Source organism: Anomalospiza imberbis, chromosome 5 (genome assembly GCF_031753505.1).
Source record: "Anomalospiza imberbis isolate Cuckoo-Finch-1a 21T00152 chromosome 5, ASM3175350v1, whole genome shotgun sequence".
Classification (NCBI taxonomy): domain Eukaryota; kingdom Metazoa; phylum Chordata; class Aves; order Passeriformes; family Viduidae; genus Anomalospiza; species Anomalospiza imberbis.
Window position 1 is genome coordinate 60,742,353 of NC_089685.1, and position 21,972 is coordinate 60,764,324.

The 21,972-nt window shown below is 52.1% G+C and overlaps 1 protein-coding gene across 2 annotated transcripts; it reads left to right on the forward strand.

Moving 5' to 3' along the window:
• Window positions 1–1,204: 1,204 nt before the first annotated feature.
• Window positions 1,205–21,869, forward strand: MICALL1 (MICAL like 1). Of its 2 annotated transcripts, XM_068191222.1 has the most exons (16): window positions 1,205–1,412; window positions 7,457–7,505; window positions 9,581–9,722; window positions 10,827–10,930; window positions 11,599–11,726; window positions 13,943–14,520; window positions 15,058–15,121; window positions 15,769–16,154; window positions 16,419–16,888; window positions 17,363–17,497; window positions 17,830–17,956; window positions 18,313–18,403; window positions 18,773–18,846; window positions 19,257–19,371; window positions 19,706–19,752; window positions 20,057–21,869. In XM_068191222.1, the coding sequence occupies exons 1-16, from the start codon at window positions 1,267–1,269 to the stop codon at window positions 20,176–20,178; spliced, it is 2,778 nt and encodes a 925-aa protein (XP_068047323.1). In that variant the 5' UTR covers window positions 1,205–1,266; the 3' UTR covers window positions 20,179–21,869. The 2 variants fall into 2 exon arrangements, with proteins under 2 accessions (XP_068047323.1, XP_068047324.1); XM_068191223.1 differs by lacking the exons at window positions 1,205–1,412; window positions 7,457–7,505; window positions 9,581–9,722; window positions 10,827–10,930; window positions 11,599–11,726 and adding an exon at window positions 12,795–12,968.
• Window positions 21,870–21,972: the final 103 nt, after the last annotated feature.

Genomic DNA, 21,972 nt, shown 5'->3' on the forward strand with positions numbered 1-21,972 from the left:
GAAGCTGGAGGAATGCAGGGTGTTCAGCAGCATCAACAGAGCCCCGCTGGTGCTGGGAAGGCGCTCTGGAGGGAGGTGGGGGTGGCTAGAGCTCGAGCCTCGCCTGCTGCAGCAGGGTTTGGTGAGTGGAAGTGGTTCTGGACAAAATGGTTTTGTCAGAGGGAACCACAGTACAGGATCATGTACTGTGTGTATCTGTCTCTGACCTACAGTTGTGAAAGGATGAGTGTAATTATGGAACCTGGAAAATTCAAGAAAACCTCCCTTCTCCTGCTGTCCCTTAGGTTACATCAGGAAGACGCTGTCAGGCAGATCAGGAAGATGTTGAGTAGCCAGCTCGGTCATTACAAAACCGACACAATGTTTTGTTTCCTTTTTTGCTACAGAGTAGTTTTTCTTGTGATGTCCGCCAAAGTTTATCTAGGGCACTGAGTAGGGAGACTGTGCAAACCAGTCAGAGAATTCATTTTTCACTTGTTACAGTTCTGGGACCATAGAATGATATAGAATGAACAGAGGAGTAGAAGAAACAGGGTACAACTGATGAAATCTCAGTGAAGAAAGGAGTGTAGAGCCCATACAAAATAACTGCAGAGAATGGACTCTTAAAGATTTGGAGCTGGCAGCTCAACATCAGTGTGATGGTTTGGTCTTCCACAGAGGTAGCTGTTGGAGGTGAAAAGGAAGCTAAGCCAAATAAAGTAGCCTTTAATAGTGTGCTTCCCCCCTTGTCAAACCATCACCCTGAGCGTGCACACCAGCTCCCGTGACAATCCATTGCCTCGATGTTGCTCAGGGTTCCTGAGATTGTATCGCACTCTTCCTCTGCTTCTTCCACGGCTTCCTGTGAAGCGCTGCCTTGTGACTCCAAGTGTCTTGATCTTCAAAGCTCTCCTTGGCCCTAAGCCTACCCTGGGAGCCACCTACGTCCCAGATACACTCCAGTGCCACGGCTTATGCCCCTAGGACTGCTGAGAACTGCTTCTGCCTGGAGCAGCCTGTGTCTAAGCCCGAGAGGGTTTCAGAAATCAGGTTGCGAGTGGTTTTTAATCTAGTTCAATTTAAGTTGTATTCAGGCCCAACTCTTCCCCCGAGGTGGGAGAGGGTGCTGTCCCCAGCCCGCCGCCCTGCTCCCCGGGAAGCGCTGAGCCCGCGGGCCCGGGAGCTTCCGCGGCGTGTCCGGGCCCCGCCCCCGGAGCCCCGCCCCGGCAGGCCCCGCCCGGCCCCGGGCTGGCGGCGGCGGCGGCGGTGGGAGCGGCCGCCCCGATGTCGGGTCCGCGGGGCGCCCTGCAAGCCTGGTGCCGCCGGCAGTGCGAGGGCTACCGCGGCGTGGAGATCCGCGACCTCAGCACCTCGTTCCGCGACGGACTGGCCTTCTGCGCCATCCTGCACCGCCACCGGCCCGACCTCCTGTGAGTGCAGGCCGCGCCGTGCCCGCCGCTCGGACGGGACGGGGCGCCGCGGGGCCCCGGCTGCCGCCCGCGGGCGCTGCTGGCAGAAGGAGCGGCGGGCGCGGAGGTTTGGGGCGCGGGACCCCGGGACCCCCCTTTCTGGAGGGGTTGGGCCGCCTGTGCCCAACAGCGATCACGGGGGTCACAGGGGTTGGGGGGGATGGAGGAGCCGTGGGAAACAGCTCCAGGCTGGCCGGCAGGGAAGCTCCCTGAGCATGGACATAAGGGGCTCAGAGAGCGGATGGGTCTCTGTTGCGCTGATGTACTGGTAGGGGATACACTGAAGAAGATGCTGTCGAGAAATAGTTGGGTACTGGGAATGAAGGATTCCATATTCCCAGGCAGTGCTCAAAGCCAGATTGTGTGGAGCTCTGAGCATCTTGGTCCAGTGGAAGGTTTCCCTGCCCATGACAGCAGGGTTGGAATCAGATGATCTTTCAGGTCCCTTCCAAGCCAGACCATTCTGTCACTCTGTGTTTCAGCAAACGACCTCCTGCAGACCTGTCAGGGTTAGTAGAAGTTGTGTGATATAAGGCTGGTGAGATCATGGAGGTGTACTAGGTCCATACACCCTAATGGGAGCGGTGCCTACCAGAGAAGAGACATGGTGTTGGTATCTGGGTGTGGGGGTGTTTTGCCTCAGTGAGAGGTGAGCTTTCACACTTCAGGAGGGCCAGAGGCCTGTCCTGCACAGGGACATTCCCAGCTGCCAGAGGCAGCCACTCTGAACTGTGTAGAGGCCTGGACCAGGTTGCTGCTTGCGTTTGCTTCTAGCTTGTTTTCTCTGGATTCCACAGTGAAAGCAGGAGGTAGCAAATGCCAATAGGGGTATTGAGCCTCTCTAGCCTCCCCCAGCTTGGGTGTCTCTGGGGGGGAACGTGAGTTTCAGGCGGCAGACAGTGAGTTTGGGATTGCTTGGGGGCACTGTGTTAGGCTGGAGAAACTGGCTGAGCCACTGGAAGGAATCTGCCCCGACCTGCCGCTGTAACCCTGTGTGCCCCGGCGGTGCTGGGAATCCGGCACCCATCTGCTCTAATCCCTGGTAGCCCTTGCAGGGCAGGTAGGCATTGCGCTGTGCCTCCGGCATGCACGCGCTCTTTGGCCTGCCTCTAAAGCCAGTAAGGGTGATGTGTCCTGTCATGTTCTGCTCTGGGATTGGTGGTTCTTCCTCTGAGGCTGCCCATACTGACCAAGTTCTCTTTCCTGAGCTGGCCTCAGGAAGGCCTTTTGCCGTGACAGCAACCTCTGTCAGGCAGAGGGTTGACTGCGACTCCACTGTGGAGCTGTGGTGTCCAAGAGAAGGTGGAACAGGTGGGTGTCTTTACAAGCTAAAGCTGAGAGGGTAGGCTGGAAACTGAACTGCTGTCTGCTGCGGTTCAGGTGGTTGCCCCAAAACCCTCAGCATGGTGTTCTGGAATTACTGAGAGCCAAGACATACGGTGTCTTTGCATCACATCTCTGGGTCTTGAAGGAGCGGTGCGGTCTTGTGTCCTGCAGCTCTTGGATGGTATGGCTCACTCTGAGTAGCTAGAATGGAGCCTCTGAAAATGCTCCCAGTTGCAAGGCTGTTGGGTGGGAAGAGGCAAATTAAGGACAGGAACACTTGCAATTATTAATTTTTTTGTAAATAGCACAGCAGCTGGGAACTGAAAAGCAGAGGTTCAGTAAAAGCTTGTGATAAACACCACTAAAACTACCTGATGGTTTCCCATTAACCATATTTGCCATCCCATTAATGCAGAGGCTGCTGCTCTTAAGTTGTCAGTGGGCTTAAATCTGCTCCTGGCAGATGTCCTAACTACATGCTTCACGTCTGCACGAGCTGCATTGTAGAGACAAAGCCCAGGGCCTTACAAGGACATGGCATGTCGTAGAAAGATTTTCAGACCGCCGTCAGGAGAGCAGCATCATTTCATCTGATTCCAGCTTCTACAGCCTGTCCCGATTTGGAAGTGGGAAGATTGGATCAGAGGCAGTAAATCTCCTGACGGCCGAGGAAAAGTGGTTGCCCTTCTTTTCTTCTAAAGTGCTTTCAGTCAGCTCAGTAATGGGACTTGGCAGGGATCTGCAAGTGCCTTTCTGACCTTGTGTGGTCTTACTTTGTGCGGGGCTGCGCTGTCCCCGAAGGCTGGAGTTCCTCTGAGCTCCACAGAACTTCGAGTTCCTCTGCTTCCCTGCTTCCTGCTGGCTTCCCCTGGGATTGCAGAGAGGAGGAATGGGCACATCCATAGGAGAGCTGAGCTGAAGCTCTTCTCTACCTGTGTGACACTGCTCCTCTGCCACCCTGATCCCCTGGGCAATGCTGCTGTGGTGGCTGTCAGCCTATCCCGGTTTTCTGACCTTGCCTGGATGCACCCCTGTTGTGCTGCTGTGCTGGGAGGGAACACACTGAGGAGGAGGCTATCATGAAAGACCATATGGTATGAGAGACTGAGAACAGTTTTCTGCATGACTCCTGATTTGAACACAATCACCGTGGAATAAGGCAAATTGGCATCAGAGTGATGTGCTGCCCTGGAGAGCTTTGGAGCAGCTCCTACAGAGCTCTTGGAAACACTGTAGATTTGGGCTTTTTGAAAGAAGTAGACTGGAATTCCTCAGTGCCTACTGAATTCAGCTAAAGGTGTCTCGAAGTGACCACCAAGAACGAGGTGCACATCTCTAGGACCTGTGTGCTGAACCATGCAGATGAAAATCCCTGACTCCATTGTTGTTAGGCACTTCACTTGGCTTCGTTACCTCGCTGTCCCAGTCAGGGAAATGGGAAACTTGGATTTAGCCTCTGACTGTGCTGCTGGCTGTGTGATCTGGAGATGAGGCATTTAATCTCTTCTCTTCCCTTTTCAGTTAAGCTGTCAACATCCAGACCAACTTGACAGTGGACTGTGGGGATTAATGAGTTTGTTTGCTCAGTGCTCTAGAAATCTGAAGCATGAAATTAGTGTTTACAAGGCATTTGCTACAGATTAATGAAGCAAAGAGCATCTTTCAGCATCTCGAGCTATACAGCCTCCCTGGCATGCAGGGAAGGATCTTGGCATTTAGGGGTGAGAAGAATAAAGGGTTATGGCACATGTCTTTGGAGTGTTGGGAGAGATGGAAGCCTGAGGAAAACAGGAGATGAGAGCTGTTTAAGAAACGCTGTTTTGTGTCCCTGGAGCCATGGGTTTGGTTACAGGCAGGATCACAAATCTTGTTTGTTCCTTCCCATGTACTGCCTGCATTTCCCTGACAAGACCTGGAAAGCTGAATGGCTTATTATGTGGCACTGCCTTAAAGTGCTCATGATTTATATTTGAGGAATCCAGGAATTTGCTCTGGTTTTAGCTGTACGGCACACCCTTCCCCCTTCCCTGGATCTGCTGTGCTCCCTGGCAGCTGCCCTAAACCCTGTAGTGCTTAATGGCTCTGCATGTATCTAATTAGGTAAGTGCTTGGGATGTTATTTGCATAGAAATATTAGTCCAGGATATGGTACAACACTGAGGTTTGCTGAGTCAAGACAGTTGTTCAGCTGGGATGACCAGAGTCTTGCCTGTTCTTACATTCAATCCCTTGTTGGCAGGAGAGGAGCCTGAGCAGGGCTGGATGAAAGACTGCTGACATCAGGGCAAAGAAATAATGTGACACGCAGCTGCATGTCACAGAACTGCGAGATGGCAAGTTCTGGGCTCTCTGCAGAGACAGTTTATAGAGGGGAAAGGGGTGTGTCTGGAGTGAATTTTCCCCGTGCCTGAGAGGCCGTGCTCCTTGCACATTGGTACTGGGAGCTTGCCTGGAGCCACAGGGATGCCATGTGACCAAATGGTACATGGGAGTGCTCATGTCAGGAGCAGCACAGGTCAGTGTGGTCCTGCTTGGCTTATCAGAGAGGGAGCTGGAAAATGCAGTGGAGAGGAACTGAATAAACTGATCCCTGGGGCCATGTACTGATGGACTTCAACATCTTGGATAAAGCTGAGCCTGCAATCCTGCGTTAGTGGAAAAGAATCTCCTGTTCCCTTGCTGCTTGGTAACCCCTTGATACCTCTTGAACTTCACATTCTTTCTGCTGGCTTCTGCTTTTCCTAATGGAGTTGCCTTGGTATACTAAAACAGCTTTGGTTTGCTGAAGCAGAGTGGAATGGACATGATATTTTGTCTGTCAGAAAATACTCTCCCAGCCCACCAAGGAGTCTTCAAGCTTTCAGCCACACCACTCCCATATCCTGAAAGTGAAGGCATTCAAAATGAAGGTCATGAATGTTTAGAGGAGAGGTGATATATAACTTTGCCGTCATTGCTTCTCCTGTGTTCCAAGTTGGCATTTTCTTTAAAAGGAAAAAAAATACTGCAAGGTTAAGGGATTTGGCAAAAACAAAACAAAAACCTAGGGAAAAAACATCTCCCAGTGGAGACTAGTTATAACTACAAAAATGGCAATGGTTTTGACATTAAAGCATAGGCTGTAGCTGAAGCCTTTGCTCACCAGCATGTAGAGAAGGAAAAGTTGTGTTATTTTGAGCAGTCTGAGCTCTGTACATGCATTCACATGAGCTTTCAGGAAGGTAACAGAGCTGAACATCCAGCCCACCTTTCTGTGTGTCTGCTGCATTTGCTTCTGCAGCAGTGAGCTGCTGCAGCTTTGTTCGTCTGTGAGGAAACAGCACCAGCAGCCTCTTGCTTTTGAAGGGAGGAAGTGTAATTTTATAGTGGTGTAGGCAGCCGGGAAAACCTTCCTGAGCTCATCACGGACTTCCTCTGCAGCTTTGGGAAAGCTGCGTGAGGGGCTGCCCTGCCATGCGGCGCTGCGACAGGTTGTGTCGGTGTTCCAGGAAAAGGCAATAAAATCCAGAGGGGGATGAAGGAAGGAGGTTCATGTAGCCCCTCTCTGCAGGTGCATGATCCACCTCACCTGGATCCTGCACACCACCTTCAGGGTGGGGAATGCATTCCCTCCTCTAGTCTGAATTGTCCTTCTCTGTTGATCTCCCAAGCTTTGCCATGTCTCTGCCGTCCATTGGGGTGGCTTTGCCTGACCCTAGACCTCTCTGGACTGCGTCCTCCCGTGAATCCAGCTAGCAGGCACACCAGGCTGCTGCATGAGAAGTTTTTTTTGTAACAAAGCTGAGCTCCTCAGCAGGAAGGAGCTGTAAGCAGTGCAGCATGATGCTGTTTTCACACGTTATACCCACATGCACATGCAAAAGGCATAACTAACTCCTTCCTGTATTTCTCCCCCTCTTTTGAAAGCCTGCAGACTGCTTTAACTTTCTGCCCTCTGCTTCCCTGGTGAAGGCAGCTAATCAGTCCTTGTGCCCAGGTTGAACTCCCGAAGGGCTCCAGGGGAACAAGTAAAATGGGTTGCAACAAATGGATCCCCTGGGTTGGAGACTGCTGGGAATCCTCTGTGTGACCTGAGCACCTTGCATTCAGCTCCAAGGGCTGCAGCTGAGGATGATTTGTTGTGCACTGTGAATGTTTGGGGGAAAGCAAGGGCAGAAGTGCAGTTGAAGATCTTCTGTGTCACCCCAGACTCCTTGAGGTGGTGCAGGGAGGTTTGTCCAAGGACCCTCATAGCGCCACCTATATCTGTCCCTTCTTTCTCTTGAGGTGAGGGATCTGTATCCCCACCCACCACTGTTGTGCCGGTGGCCTTGAAAAGCAACTTTGGGGTCATGTCATGCAATCTTTGGTGCAGCAGTGTATGGTGCTATTTGAAACATGGCCCTGGTGTTTCTGAAGCCTTTAATCTCATGGACAGAAGCGGGTAACAAGAGACAAAAATGACATTATAATTTCCTGGTCACCACCCATTTGGGAGTAGTTTTCTTTTTTTAATTGCAATTTCCCTTTGGTTTCCTTGTCCCGTTAAACCTGAAATCTGCTTTGCCAAGGTTTTGTTTATCTAGGATCTTATGTGTTGAGTTGTTGTAAGGTTGACTGTCCTGGGAATCTATGTGTGATGGCATAGGGGCACTTTTCCTCTGCACTTCATGTGGCTATTTTGTGCTTTCTCATTTCAGAGACTTTGATTCTCTCTCCAAGGATGACGTCTATGAGAATAATCGCTTGGTAAGTTCCCATTCTGCAGTGCACAGAAGGAAGAAATTATGTGATTATGTGATTAGACTTGACGGAGGTAATGTAGTGTGGGAGGAATTTGTGACAGTGCTGAGGGTATAAGAAAAATCTGTGTTTGTAAGTAACAGCCAGGAGCTTCTCTGGAAACAAGGGAATCTGAAACATCAGCTTCCAGCCTGGTTATCCTAATAGTTGCCAAGACAACATCTCAGGTGAAGATTTAAATGGTGCAACATCTTGACTTCAGTTGTTCCAGATTTGCAGGCAATGGAAGCAGGAAGCTAGTTTTACTTCAGGCATCAGCAGAGGAGAAGGTCATGTAGACCCTGGTCTGCAATGTTCCCTTCCTGCTTGGGACGATTGGAGCCAGTAGCAGAAGCAGGCAGTGTGGAATGGGGAGGTGCCCAGCCCCAGGGGCTAGTGGTAGGACAGAGCAGCAATAGCCCTGTTTGTTTTAAATGACAAAAAGACCTACTTGCTGCAGGCTCCATCTGATAGTCTGTGGAAAGGCACAGCCCATCACCTTCCCAAGGTGAGTTGTGCTACATACAAATATCTTAAGGGTGGATGTTGAGGATGAGGCCAGACTCTTCAGTGGTGCCCGGCAAGAGGAGAAGGGGCAATGGGTACAAACTGAATTACAGGAATTCCTCAGCTGAATATGAGGAAAAACATTTTTTACTGTGAGGGTGACAGAGCACTGGACTAGGTTGTCCAGAGAGGAAGTGGAGTCTCTTGCTCTGGGGATATTTGAACCCCAGCTGGATGTGATTTTGTGTCACCTGCTTTAGGTGAACGTGCTTTAGCAGAGGTTTGGACTAGGTGATGTCTGAGGTCTCTTTCAACCCCAGCCATTCTGTAATTCTGTCATTTGGGATTTACGGGATTAGGGCTGTCCAGCTGTGTCCTGGCATGTCCTTTCCTACACCAATTGGCCCCTTTCAGTCATTAGCAGCTTTTTCCATTCAAGACCCACACAATGGGTATCTTGTCCTATTAGAGACCTCTCAGGTGGGATCTCTCTTCACTCCTTGCAGCCTTGTGTTCAGTAAGACTCAGTCCGGACAACTGGCTTAAAGCCAGGCTGAACAGAGCAGGATGTCCATGGGGGGCACTTTTATACCCCTAGTTATTGCAAATATCTATTTTCTTTTGTTTCTCCATTCCTTTCCTTTATATCTCACACCCTACACAGCACCTCCTGCCCCAGAGACTAGGCACCTTCAGTCTTTACCTACACCCAGTACCTTTACCTGTGCACCTCGTACCTCACCATTCAGTGCCCAAACCACTCTCATCTCTTCCAAACTTACTTCTCTTCAGTCCCTGTCATAGTCTTGCACCTGTCCCTGTCAGACCCCTGTCCCTGGGAGATCAATGTGGGTTCGCTGCCCTTGGCTCAGCAGAGGGATGGCCAACGTAGAGACAGTAATCCACACACACTGACAAATGGGAAACTCTCCAACAGCTTTTTATCTCTTCCACTCCTTCCTTTTGGGTAGCTGTCTATGCAGTTGGAGGAGATGGGTGTTTCTTATCACAGTGGATGCTTCTTATCACAAGATGGGTGCTTGCTGAGACACAGAAAAGTACTGAAAGTACTGGCTTGTGCATGGCGGGGTGCTGGATGTTGAGCCAGGATGGCTCTGTTGATTGTGGCAGGGGAAGGTGTGGCACCTCAGAGCTTGAAAGGATGGGCAGTCAGTGTTTCTGTGGGGTGAGTATTTGGGGTGGCTGGGGACGCTGCTCCATAGAGCTCAGTGTCACTGGAAGTACCTGCCAGCCCTCGGCCCTTTGTGGCGCCAGACAAGACTCTGCCAGGCTCTTGTGTGAGGGCACTGCTGGTTGAGCTGAAAAAACACTGTGTTTTTTTTCAGTGAAAACTTGAAGGGAACCTTGCTTCTGTTGCTACTTTTTTTAGTCAAGCAGCATGTCTGGAAGCCTCTGTCCATAAGGGATGCCATAGGTTCACTAACCTTCTCTGGGGTCCTTCCAATTTGATATTTCTGTTATTTTTCATGAAACATCAGTTTTCTTTCCTTAATGCCTCTGTGCTGTTCCTGCAGGCCTTTGAGTTGGCAGAGCGGGAGCTGGGCATCCCAGCCCTGCTAGATCCCAATGATATGGTCTCCATGAAAGTCCCTGACTGCCTCAGCATCATGACTTATGTGTCTCAGTTCTACAACCATTTCAACAACCCCAGCCAAGGTGAGTGTCCTCCCAACCCCTCAGGCTTCCAGTTTGCCCCTGTTTGAGTACAGGAAACCCAGCATCACCTTCTGCTTCCTCCTTCCTGTGGAAACTGGGAGCTGTGTTTGTGGGGTGAATGGGAGAGGAGTAGGTAGTACCTGCCTCTCCTACATCTTGCTGGTGCCCCTGAGGAGGGCTTGAAAGAGAGAGTGCATTGGGGTGAGGTGTGGGTGATGTAATAGCTCAGGCTGTGGAAAAAGAAACGCCTTTCTCCTCCCTCTGCACTGCATTCCTGCCAACTTGGGTTGGGCCACCACCCCTGGTGCTCACCAAAATCCTTTGTGATCTGCTCTAACCCACTAAAACAGGAGAAAGCTAAATAGGAGCCCATCTCCCACAGCTAATTTTTATGACATAGGTACATGTAAAGTGACTGGAGGACAGAGGGAGTGGAGCCAGGCTGGAATGTTTCAAATCAGCTCATCTGTCCCTACAACTGCAGCCTGAGCTGAGTGCTTTGAGACAGCTCTTCCCAGGCATCCTTTGGCTGGGTGGAGATGAGAGCTCCAGGTCTCCTCTGCTTCAGACTGTAGCCACAACATCAGATAAATCTCTTCCACTTGTATATGCTTCTCCACGGATGCTGGTCTCCCAGACAAGGAATCCTGCTGGAGACTGGTGTGTGAGCTCCAGCCCCGACAGCAAGAGATGCTTCACAGACCTGCTGACAGCCTGGAAGCCCTGGGGCCCAGTGGGTCACAGCAATACATCAGCAGCTACCCCAGCTGCTCTGGGCTTTGAGCGTCGCTTAGGGAGTCAATTATGAGGAAGCCAAGTAGCACGTGATGAGTAAATAAAATCACAGTGAGAGGCTGGTATCCCTGGGCCACAGAAGGGGATCCACAGCAGGCCAGGCTCTCTGGCAGCCTCACAGCTGACCCATTATTAGATTGTGTTTGTCTCTTCCACCTAAACTAAGCACTGAAGTTTTGGGAGCGGCAGGTCTCATCCTATGTCACAAGGCTGGATGATTTTATTTTTTTCCCCCTCCCCTTCCCGCACACGGGTGGTGTGAGTCACCACTGCTCTCCACGCCTGATCCTCCTTCCCTCTTGCCTCCAGCCAGCGTCCCTCCGCCTATGAAGCGACCAGCTGCTGCCTCCTCTCCTCCTCTGCTGTCCCACAAGACGCCCGTGGCTTCAGTTGAGAATCCTTCAGCACCACAGGTACCTAATTTCTTGGTAAAGTTTCCAAGACAGCCTGAGGCAGTGGTACCCCCTGTGCTGAGGGTGAGGAGAGGGGAAAAAGCCTGTCACAGAGCCATGGATCTCTGTAGGAGTCTGCCTGTGTATTTCGAGGGTGAGGGGTGTTTGGGATTTTGTTTCCTTGTGGGATGCAGCTGAGACTGATTTTTCTCTATAAGTCTGTGGACTGTAATTTTTCCATGGCAGGCAGGAGGTTGGGCAGATTGGTGCTGGGTGTCTTTCCTTATGTGGGGATAACCCTGTAGATGAGGAAAGAGCAGGAATGTGGGACTAGAATGGTAGAAAAGATGCCTTTTATTTCAAGTTTTAGCAGTTGTCTGGGATGGGACCTTTTTCAATGCTTTGCAGGACTCTAGTGTACAGGGTATAGATTAGTCCCTTCCACAGCTGTAGATAGGGCCAAGGCACCTTTTGAAGTGGACCCTTCTAATTTGGGAAGAGGCAGCCTGCCTGTGTCTGGGCTTGAGGGCAGCTGTTCTGTGCATTGTCAGCCCCTGAGGTCATCCCCTGAGCTGTGCCACGAGTCCTCAGTGATGGGCCTTGCACAGGGAGCAGCTGCTCTGGAGAATCCGTGGTCTGGGGAGCAGCTCGTGGCCCCCATGCTGAGCTGCCTGCACATTGTGTCCCAGGATGATGCCCCCTCGGAGCGGTCCCAGCGCAGCACGCTCAGCAGCACCTGCGCAGCCTGCCAGCAGCACGTCCACCTGGTGCAGCGCTACCTGGCCGAGGGCAAGCTCTACCACCGCCAGTGCTTCAGGTATGTCGTGGCCAGGCCTGCTGGGCAGCCTCTCCCCTCAGCACACTGGGGGTCTGTGGCCTGCTGCACCCCATCTTCAAGTGTCTGCATCCCTGGGCAAAATGGAACAGGAGCAACAGCGCTTGAAATAAAAGTGAAGATGTTCCATTTGCCTGCCAGCCCCCTGTCCCAGAGGACTGACTAGCCCCTTGTGTCCCTGTGCTCCATTCCTATCCTGCTCCCTGCCTCCCTTGCAGACTTGTACTTTCCCCCTTCACTTACTTGGAATCCCAGCCTCTTGAGCTTCTCCCACCTCCATAAAAAAGGATGCTCTGCCTCTTTACCACCTGCCTACCCAGGACCACCCCCCCTTCCCCTTCCACTAAGGTCTGAGCCATGACATCATCCTACAGACCTCTTTCCACCTACACTCCACATCCTCAACTGGATATACAGGCTTCCATGCTGCCTGGGTGGTGCTGAGCTCCCAGGGAGCATGTGGAGAGCTGCAGACTGTTAACAAACTGAGGAATGAGCAGCTCTCTGGTTACTCCCTGATGCAGGTCCTTACCTGCAGCACCTGTGAAATCATCTCACTTTGCTTTCCCTGCTGTGATGATGAAGAAATGAGATCTCTCCCATGGGCCACAGGACAAGGGTTGGCATCTGGTCAGAAACATCAAGCCACTGGGAAGATGTGGGAGGCCTCATTCACCTGCCTAAGCCAGTTGGCAATATGCTGTAGAAACAGTGTCACAGGAGGGCAGCTGAGCTGGGGCCCATCAGGCTTCCCATCTGCAGCTGGGACAAAAGCAGGAATTTTGGGGTGCAGGTGCAACATTCCCTCATGGGCCAGGAATAGGGGAGGTGCCATGTGTGCCATGGCACAGCTCATTGCCCTTCAGACTGAGCAGGGAGACCCCTGTAATTTAATCCCAAATGTTTTGCCTCCTGATTATTTTCTTGTCTATTTTCTGTTCTGTTTTTTTTTTTTTTTCCTGTGCTGATTCATGGACAGTATTTGGTCAGAAATGTCCTGTGGCAGTGGTTCCCATGGGCTGATGGAGATAAACCCAAAGCAAACTGCTTTCTCCCCTTTCCACCTCCTCATTTCATCCTACCCCTTCTCTCTAGAGTCCCTATGTCCTCACACTTGTGCTCTCCATTCCAAAGGAAATCCCAGTCAACCGGATGCCCAGAGCAGAATTCCTTGCCAAAATTATCTGCTGGCAGTGTAGGGCAGCCAGCTGCTGCAAGCACCAGGTATTCAGACAAGAAGGAACAAGCTTGGTTTTCATGGGAGTGCTTGATCAGCCCCTTGCCTTTGGCTGTCTTTCATGTATGCTATCCACCTCCCTTCCCAGGTGGAGAAGGACTGACTTGGTTGCCAGTGCTTTGTATCATGCTTGCGCCTGGAGGGCTTCATTAGGAAGCATTCAGAGGCTCAGTAGGGGAAGAGTGGATGATCCAAGGAGATGTGGCAGACAGCAAAGGACAGGGAAGCTATTAGCCCAATTTCAACAGGCAAGGCAGTGTGTAAAAGGCAGTGTGTAAGAGTGGCGCTGCTGCCTAAGGCCCTTGTCCTTCCAGCCAAATGCTGTGGCCCAGCGGGATGCCATGGTCAGCATTACTGAGGCTGAGCATGAGACCAGGCCAGGCTTGTGTGTTCCTTCTGAATACTCTGGAAGCCTCCAACAGAGTAATTTCCTGAGTAGAAATTGATGTAATTTTATTTAATAATCAGCACTGGGGAGCGGTTGTTTTACAAACAAATGTGTCTGACAGCTCTTTCACATGCCAGGACCCTTGGCCCCTGCAAGGCAGCTCGTAGCCTCCCTGTGCCAGTTCTGAACCAGCTGCTCCCTAATTCCAGTTGATATTCACTGTTTCATATCTGTGAATGGTTGATCCCTCTCCCCATTCCAAGTGTGGAAACCACACCATGTCCAAATACCAACTGTCACCCTTCCACACCTATTCAATCCTTTCTGAGATGAAGGAAGAACCCAAATGCATGCAGTATTTGAGTTGTGAGCTTGCCATGGGGTCCTACAGTGGCCTGGTTACATTTCTCTACTTTTCTTCTTTTCCAAATGACTTCCCCAAGGGCACTCTAGGATTTAATAGCAAGGGTAAGAACTAACTCTGTCCCTACAAGGGTCTTCCAGGTGTGTTGCCTTCTGTGAGGGGCAGGGTAGCATCCCCCATCTCATGGTGCTCTCTCTTCTCACTGGCAGGTGTAAGGAATGCTCCAGCACGCTGCTCCCGGGGTCATACAAGCCTGGGTCAGAGGCAGGGACGTTTGTCTGCACGCAGCATCGTGGTAAATTGGCCGTGAGCGGGAAGGCAGAGAGGAGACCCAGCCTAGACCGACAGTCACCAGAGCTAAGAACTGAGACTGGGGCTGACAGCATGGGAGAAAATGCCCTCCAGGCAGGAGCAGAGGTGGGGAAGGATGATGGTGACTCCCAGGAGAGTGTGGCAGAGACCTCTACGCCTGCAGAGGGCCTTGCTGGCCCAGCAGAGAAGGACAGCACAGCCAGCAAAGCAGAGACACCCACACCTGCTCATGCTGGCTGTGGGGCATCTGTCTCCCAAACTCCTCCCAGGCCTCCAATCCCCAGCAAGCCTGCAGGGCTCACCCAGGACAAAGCCAGCTCGCTGGATGGACGGCACAGAGACTCACGTCCCACCCCAGCCCCAAGGAAGGCCACCGATGCGTCTGCCCTCTCCCCTTCAACTTCCCACCCTGTCCCCCGGCCCAGGTCCACTCTGCCAGGCGAGGGCAGCGAGTGTGGGCCTGGCATGGTGAACGGTAAGAGGGCGGGGTGGTGGCAGGAGTTACCCTCCACATCCTCAGTGGCTGAGGTGCTTGACTGCAGGATGGCTGAGTTCCCTTCCTTCTCTGCAGCCTGACACTCTTCTGCCTCTGAATAAATCTTGGGCTCAGACACCAGGTCTTTGATTGTCAGCAATTGCCAGCCATCCCCATAGCAAGGAGAGCAGTACTATTTTTCCTGCCTGTCTGCTCCCTTGTACTTCTCCAGAGCTCTCTCACACAGCAAGCCAGTGTGGAGGGAAGTTGGTAGAGCTGGAGGAGTTTGCAGGTGCAGGAACAGAGGGGCATGTCAGTTGTCCAGGTGCAGCTCCCAGGGCAAAGTGGGGAGAAAAAGGCAAAGGGGATGTTTGGAGTTAGCTGGCTGCATCAACTGTGGGAGAAATACCATGGGGTCTTCAGTGAGTGGGAATAGCCATCTTCCTGTGGGAAGGTATCTAAGGTGCCTCATGATGGTTTAACCTCTTTCTTCATGTCTTTTTGGTGCTGTGACAGTCTGACTCTATGTCTTTCTAGGTCGGGTACCTGAAACAAGCCCCCCTATCCCAAAACCTCGAGGGAGACCCTGCTCCTCTGATCGGTACGTCCCTCTGATAGAACTCCATAGCGATGTGGGGCTATGGGGACAGCACAGCTGTAGTCTTCTCTCCCACCTCCATCAGCTCCTGCTCTTAGGAGGATGTAGGCTTTGACCTATTTTCCAGTAGATGCCAGCCCAGCATGGTCAGGCTGACAGTGTTCATCCGTACCTCCCAGGGCATTTTTCTCTTATTGTAAAGAGTTTGAGAGCTTCAGAAAGGTGTTTCTGTGACACTGGCAGATTGCCAAATGCCTTCTGAAATGGCCCTGCTTGTGGGTGCTGAGAAGGGGACATTTGTCTGCCTTGTGGAGGGTTTGTCCTGAGAAAGGTGGGAAGACCAACTATGCCCATAAAGCTCAGCCTTTACCACTGCTTAGCAGACGGAGGCTGTCATATTCTGACACCAAAACACTGGGCCCAGCAGGCAAGTCAGGCAGGCTGTGTTTCCCTAAGGCCTGTAGGTTTGCCCACAGAGAGTGTGACACTGTGTCTGGGGAAGCCTAGGGCCATCCTTGGATGAAAAAGCTGCTTCTGCACAGGAGACATCCTGCTCCATCTTTCCTTTCCCCCAAGGGCAAAGTCCCTCTCCAGTGCCTTGCCACCCCATCTTGACTCTGCCATCTCGATTTCTCTTTCTCTTCTACCAGTGGAGGAGCGGCTGCAAGAGCCAAGGACCCACCATGGATGGCCTTAGTGCAAGCAGAGCCCAAGAAGAAGCCAGCTCCCCCTCCTCCCCCAGGCAACAGCCATGAGACTCCAAGTAGGACTTCAGAGGAGGAGGATGGAGAGGAGGTGGGGAAAGCCAGGAGTGAGGAGAGCAGGTCTGATACCACAGAGCCCAAACCGTACAATCCCTTTGAGGAAGAGGATGAGGAGGAAGTGGAAAGTGCTGACACCCAAAAGAGCACACCTGAGCAGGAGCAGAGCGAGACTGCTGCCAAACCTCTTCACCCCTGGTATGGCATCACTCCTACCAGCAGTCCAAAGGCAAAGAAGCGGCCAGCTCCACGAGCCCCCAATGCTTCCCCGCTAGGTGAGCTTCCTCCCGCTCCCTTATCCCTCCTCTGCAGCCCCTGTGCATCCCCCTAGAGGTTATCCTTTCCCAAGTGCCTCTGCATCACCCTGGCAGGCCAGTGATGGTTGCATTAGTTTGCGTTAACCATGTCCTCTCTACCCACTGGAGCACAGCATCTACAGGCAAGATTTTATGCTGACCCTTGTGTCCAGTGTATGCCACCCTCCCCTTCTGTCCTGGCTGTCCCTTCATTCCTCCCTGAGTTCTCCCTTTACTTTGCAGCCCACCACCCCATCTCCAGGCTGTCACACTCTGAGCCATCATCCTCCACCCCCTCTCCAGCCCTCAGCCTCGAGAGCATCAACTCTGAGAGTTCAGCCAAGGTGCTGGGAGACACCGATGAGGCCTCAGTGCCCAAAAGCTCCTCCGAGCCCACTGTGCACATGCCAACAGCTGCCAAGACTTCCAGCACTGATGCACCGCTGGCCAGCGTCTCCTGCAGTGAAATCCCTGCTGTCCCAGCCAGCCTCTCCACCAAATCCTCCTTCTCCTCCTCCAGCGAGCTGGCCAGCCTCAGTGGGGAGACACAGCCCAACACCCTGCACACCAGCAGGAGTGGCAGCCTAAAGACCAGCCCCAGCCGGCTGCCCCCCAAGCCTCCAGCTGGGGCTAGCCCTACACCCATCCTCTTGGCTTCAGATGGGGGTGCTGGGAGCCCCAAGACATCTTCCTCACCCAAACCACAGCTGAAGGTGAGATGATGACCTTCTCCCCATCCAGATCACAGGGCTTTTCTTCCCCATCCATCACTTGGTTACAGGGGATCTGTAGGTCCAGGCTTGCCCCTTTGGTAGGCTTGATGTGTGTCCCCCTGCAAGCAAGCTTCAGGCCTGTGTTAAATGCTGGCTCTGCTTGTACTCTGCTTGTACCATGTGCTAGAGAAGAGGCAGGATGTCATGTAGTCTGAGCAAATAGGAAGGGAACCATGAAGGAAAATGTTTCAGCATGCTTGTGAGAGAGAGGCTGGGAAACTGATGTCAAACAGGAGCACAGTTATTTTTTTGACTAGGTGCTTGTGGAAATGAGTGCTGTGTTCCTCCTTTAGGAGGCTCTGGGGCGGGACAAACCCTAGTACTGCCCTGTCTGCTCATTCCCACCTGTCCACCTGTTGGGATCCCTACCCTTCCCTGGATGCTCATGTATCTGCTTTTGTCCACCCTCTCCAGTCTTCCTGCAAAGAGAACCCTTTCAATCGGAAGCCATCACCTGCTGCCTCTCCCTCGGCAAAGAAACCTCCCAAGGGCACCAAGCCTGTGCGTCCTCCTGCGCCAGGCCACGGCTTCCCACTGATCAAACGCAAGGTAAAAGGGCCCTGGGGAGCAAGGAGGGAAAAGCCAGCTCTGTGCTATCCCCCAGGGCTGTAGCAGTCTGCAGGCACCCTGCTGAGGCATGTGTGGGCAGGGATTACAGCAGGTGGCTGTGGCTGGAGAGGAGGGTGTATAGGCTACACCTTGTTCATGAAAGCACCATCATCTTCCTTTACTCCAAGTGGAGTGGGATGAGGATTTCAGATCCACACTTCAATGGAATATTCTGTTGACCCCCTGCCTTTGCTAGTGTTGACCAAGCTGTGGATTACCCCTGGAAACTGGAGTGTGGTGGTAATGAAAGTGTCTGATTTATGGTTTGGCAGGTGCAGACAGATCAGTACATCCCTGAGGAAGACATCTATGGGGAGATGGATGCCATTGAGCATCAGCTGGATGAGCTGGAGCACCGTGGGGTGGCCTTGGAGGAAAAACTGCGCAGTGCTGAGAATGGTGTGTGGGTTGGGCTGTCTGTGGGTGTGGGGCAGGACAGACCCTAGGGCTATCCTCTCTCCAGCCAAGGAAATAGCAACAGTGACTTCTTCCCTGCTGATGCTGGGGTTGGAAGAGCACAAGAGGCTGTGCTGGCCTCCAAGATTGGTCACAACCTTACCCTGAACATGGAGATGTCCCTAGAATGGAAACAGGTGGGAGAAGATATAGGATCTCTTTGGGCCTCAGAAAGAGGCTGAGGTTGGGTTGGCTGTAGCCCAGTGCCTCTCCCCTGGCTAGGCAGAGCCCAGCCTGTTGCATGGTGATGGGATCCACCAGGGCTGGGAATGGCTCTGAACTGTCCCTTTGCTTGGCAGACAACCCTGAGGACAGCCTGCTTGTGGACTGGTTCAAACTCATCCATGAGAAGCACATGCTGGTGCGCCACGAGTCAGAGCTCATCTACATGTAAGTGTGCAGGTGTGTGGAGAGGCACTGACACTCTTGGGGAACCTTTCTCAGCCCTCCTGAAATGGTGCTTCCAGGGGAGATCCAGACAGGGTCTCCTTGCCTAAAAAGGGAGGAAGTAAGGGCAAGCAAATCTGTCCAGATGCACTGAGAACTGACCCACGGTGTGTCACCAGAGCCTCTGCAGCATCTACTCCAGGAAGGCCTTGAGCAGTCAGGGCTAGTCCTTACTGGTCCTTGGCTCCCTGGCTATACAGAACAAGATCAGCATCTTGATGGTTCTTTCCAAGCTCACCCTGTACTTTGGGATAATGTTCCACCTCTCTGGAACCTTGCAGTGCTTCCCAGCATTTCCCCCTTCCTTTGCAGCTTCAAGCAGCAGAACCTGGAGCAGCGGCAGTCGGACGTGGAGTATGAACTGCGGTGCCTCCTCAACAAGCCAGGTAAAGCACCACTCTGGGTGTGCTTACCCCTTTTTTCATAGAATCATAGAATATATTGAGTTGGAAGGGACCCACAGGGATCATTTTTCCTCTGGGAATCATCTCCCTTCTCTCTAGGTGGATCTCAGGTGAAGAGAGGCAGATCTGTAGGGATGCTAATGCAATCAGCTGGCTCTAGAGGCTGTATCCCATCTCAATGTATGTCCCAGTCTTGTTCAGGGATGTGCTCTTTTTGTCCCCAGGGACTGCCTCATGCAGGGCTCTATCCCCATAGCACTGCTAGCCCAACTGGCCCTGTAACATGGCAGGGTAGAGGGGATTGTGCTGGAGATCTCTGCCCCAAAGCCCTGAATGTCAGTGCTCCTTCAGCCATGTAACTGCCTGTCCTTCCCTGGGGTTTGGCTGGGTAGAGAAGGACTGGACCGATGAGGATCGAGGGAGGGAGAAGGTGCTGATGCAGGAGCTGGTGACCATCATTGAGCAGAGGAACGCCATTGTGAACTGCCTGGACGAGGACCGGCAGAGGTGAGTGAGGAATGGGGTGAGCTGGGGGAGAAGGGAAAAGCACAGCCTGTCTGACTCAGTGCCACATGAGTGCCTTGTGGGGGTGTCCCAAGATGTCCACGTTGCTGATGTCTTTCCCAGGCTTCCCAATCCTTGTCTCTTTGAATGCTTTGTGTGGGAAAGACAGGACAGCACATGCAGCCTGTGGGAATTATCCTGCTGGTTGCAAATGCTCACAAGACAGTGATGGATCTGCCCCTCTATGGCTTCTAAGTAGGAGGCTTTCTAGCCTTAAACAATACAGAAGCTGTTTTCAGGGCTGAATTCCTGACCTCTTTCCCATTCTTTCTTTCAGAGAAGAGGAGGAGGATAAAATGTTGGAAGCCATGATTAAAAGGAAAGGTAAGAAACAAATGGGAAGCTTTTTGGAGTGATGTTTTCACTGCTGACCCCAGTAAGGGGCAGCACGAGCCATTTGTGAAATTGTGTGTAGAAGAGATTGAATCTACTCCGTGTAGACTGGAGAGACTTTCCTGTAGGGCCAATAAAGTTACAGGCACAGTTGTGCTGCACACCCCCATTTATCAGAGAAAGTGTGCATGCAGTGGAGGGCTTTGATTAGCGGTTGTCAGCTTTGCCCATTGTCTCGTAAATGTCTGTACAACTATTGACATCCCACAGTAACAATCTCCCTTTGCAACCCCAGAATTTCATAAGGAGACGGAGACAGAGAGCAAGAAGAAAGGCAAATTCAAGCCCATGAAGGTGCTTAAGCTGCTGGGCAACAAGCACGACTCCAAGAGCAAGTCACCCAAGGAGAAAAGCTAGAGCAGGGGAACACCAGCAGTGGGAGGGAACCCCGACTCACCTCTCCCTGGCCCTGGCTCGCCTCTCCCCCTGCTCCCTCCCCAGGCACCCGAGCTGCCACCCCAGGGAGATGGCAGCCCTCAGCCCAGAGCGGGTGAGAATGACCAAAGCCCTCCCCTTCCCGAGGCTGTGGGGGAGCATGACCATACCCTTCGTGAAGCCTTGTTAACAAAGCGAGGAGAAGACGGATTTGCTTTTCAGATACGTTCCCCAATTGTGTGCTCTTATCATTAACTGAGAACAACAAAGGAGTTTCGTGTTTGTGGAAAACTTGCACTAACTGCACCCCGTCCCTTCTCCCACCCCTAACTGTGACAGTTCCATGTGCCTCTGACTTCTGCCAGGAGGGGACTGGGCCTCCCTGTCCCTCCCTGCCTGCCCACTCTTGTCCCTTTTCTGTCCCATTTTTAACTTCAGGAGAAAACTGACATTAGAATCAGGATCCTTTGGGTTTTACTGGCCTAGACTAAAAGGTTAAGAAAATACTCCTGCATCACAAGGCTCTAGAGCCATGGCCAATAAAGCAACTGGTGCCCTATTTATTTTGAGCCGTCCCCTCCCTCGAGTGCCAGGGGTGGGTGGGCTCCATCCCAAGGCTGAGAGGACCCAAGGGGATGGCATACAGCTGCTAGGATGTAGCTCACGTGCCCTACTCAGGAACCCCACTGCTGCTAAACACTGCTGACTCTGCTGCCTTCCTGGGGAGGGAGGACCTGTTCCTTTTCCAGGCAAGGGCAGAAAAGCTCAAGATTGAGTGAGTGCTGGTGAGGGGCACTAAGCTTGTGTCCCTGCTCACCAGTGCCAGCCACCCTTGAGCGGCAGGGGAGAGAGGCGCGGTCACAACTGACCTTTACCCAGCTTCATCTGTGTATTCTTTAAAAGTGTGCAGATGTGGCTGATTATTTTTTACACCTCCTTTACTAGATGAATTCAAACCTATCCTAAAACTTTAAACCCCGTATTTTATTTGTCATGTGTGTGCGTGTGTGTACATCAGAGGAGGGAATGTGTTCTTCCAACCATCCCTTCTTCCTTCCATTTTTGTTTCCTGCCTTCACTTCCAAGATGATGAGTTATTTATTGAATTATTGGATCACTCTGAATTAGAGTTTCATGGGTGTTTGGTTGGTCAGCTGCTCATCATGCCTTCTCATTAGCAAATTAGACATAACCAGCCCTGAGCCATCTGCTGCAGTCTCTCCTAAAAACCCATCAGGCTTTAGCCAAAATACTTTCGGAGCAGTGCCTTGCAAGGTGACTGGTGTAGCATTCTGGAGAGGGATCCTCATTTCCCAAAACCAGAGGGACCTGAGCCCCTCCTCAATCCCAGGATGGCCCCTATGGCTGGGAGCTGGCCAGCTCAGCCCTGTGCTGGTAATGCCATCTCACCCTTGCCATACCCAGCAGGCTGATGAGGAACAGTGGGAGGAGGAGGGGAGATCCCAAAGCACAACTCTTCTCCAAGGAGAAACAAATCTGCTTTAGAGCCTGCTGTCACATCACTGTTGCCAAAGGCCATTGGGATTACTGCAGCCTGACACCCCTTGGCCCTGTGCCCAGTCAGAAATTTGATTTGTAAATTATACTGTACTAACACCACGACTTCCATTCACCTGAACAGAAATAAAAGATACATTGGATTTAAAAAATGATTGTGGATTAGGTTTCTGATTCCTTTGTGCACTTGTGCTGTCCCAGGGCCAGGGCATGCTGCCTGGCTTTGGAAAGTGGCTGAGTATTGCTAAGAAGCAGAGG

Excerpts from the sequence above, each read along its gene's own strand:
- MICALL1 (XM_068191222.1), top strand. The coding sequence starts at position 1,267 with ATGTCGGGTCCGCGGGGCGCCCTGCAAGCCTGGTGCCGCCGGCAGTGC. Across the intron at positions 17,498-17,829 it reads TCCCACTGATCAAACGCAAG|GTGCAGACAGATCAGTACAT; the intron begins GTAAAAGGGCCC and ends ATGGTTTGGCAG. Across the intron at positions 18,404-18,772 it reads GAGTCAGAGCTCATCTACAT|CTTCAAGCAGCAGAACCTGG; the intron begins GTAAGTGTGCAG and ends CTTCCTTTGCAG.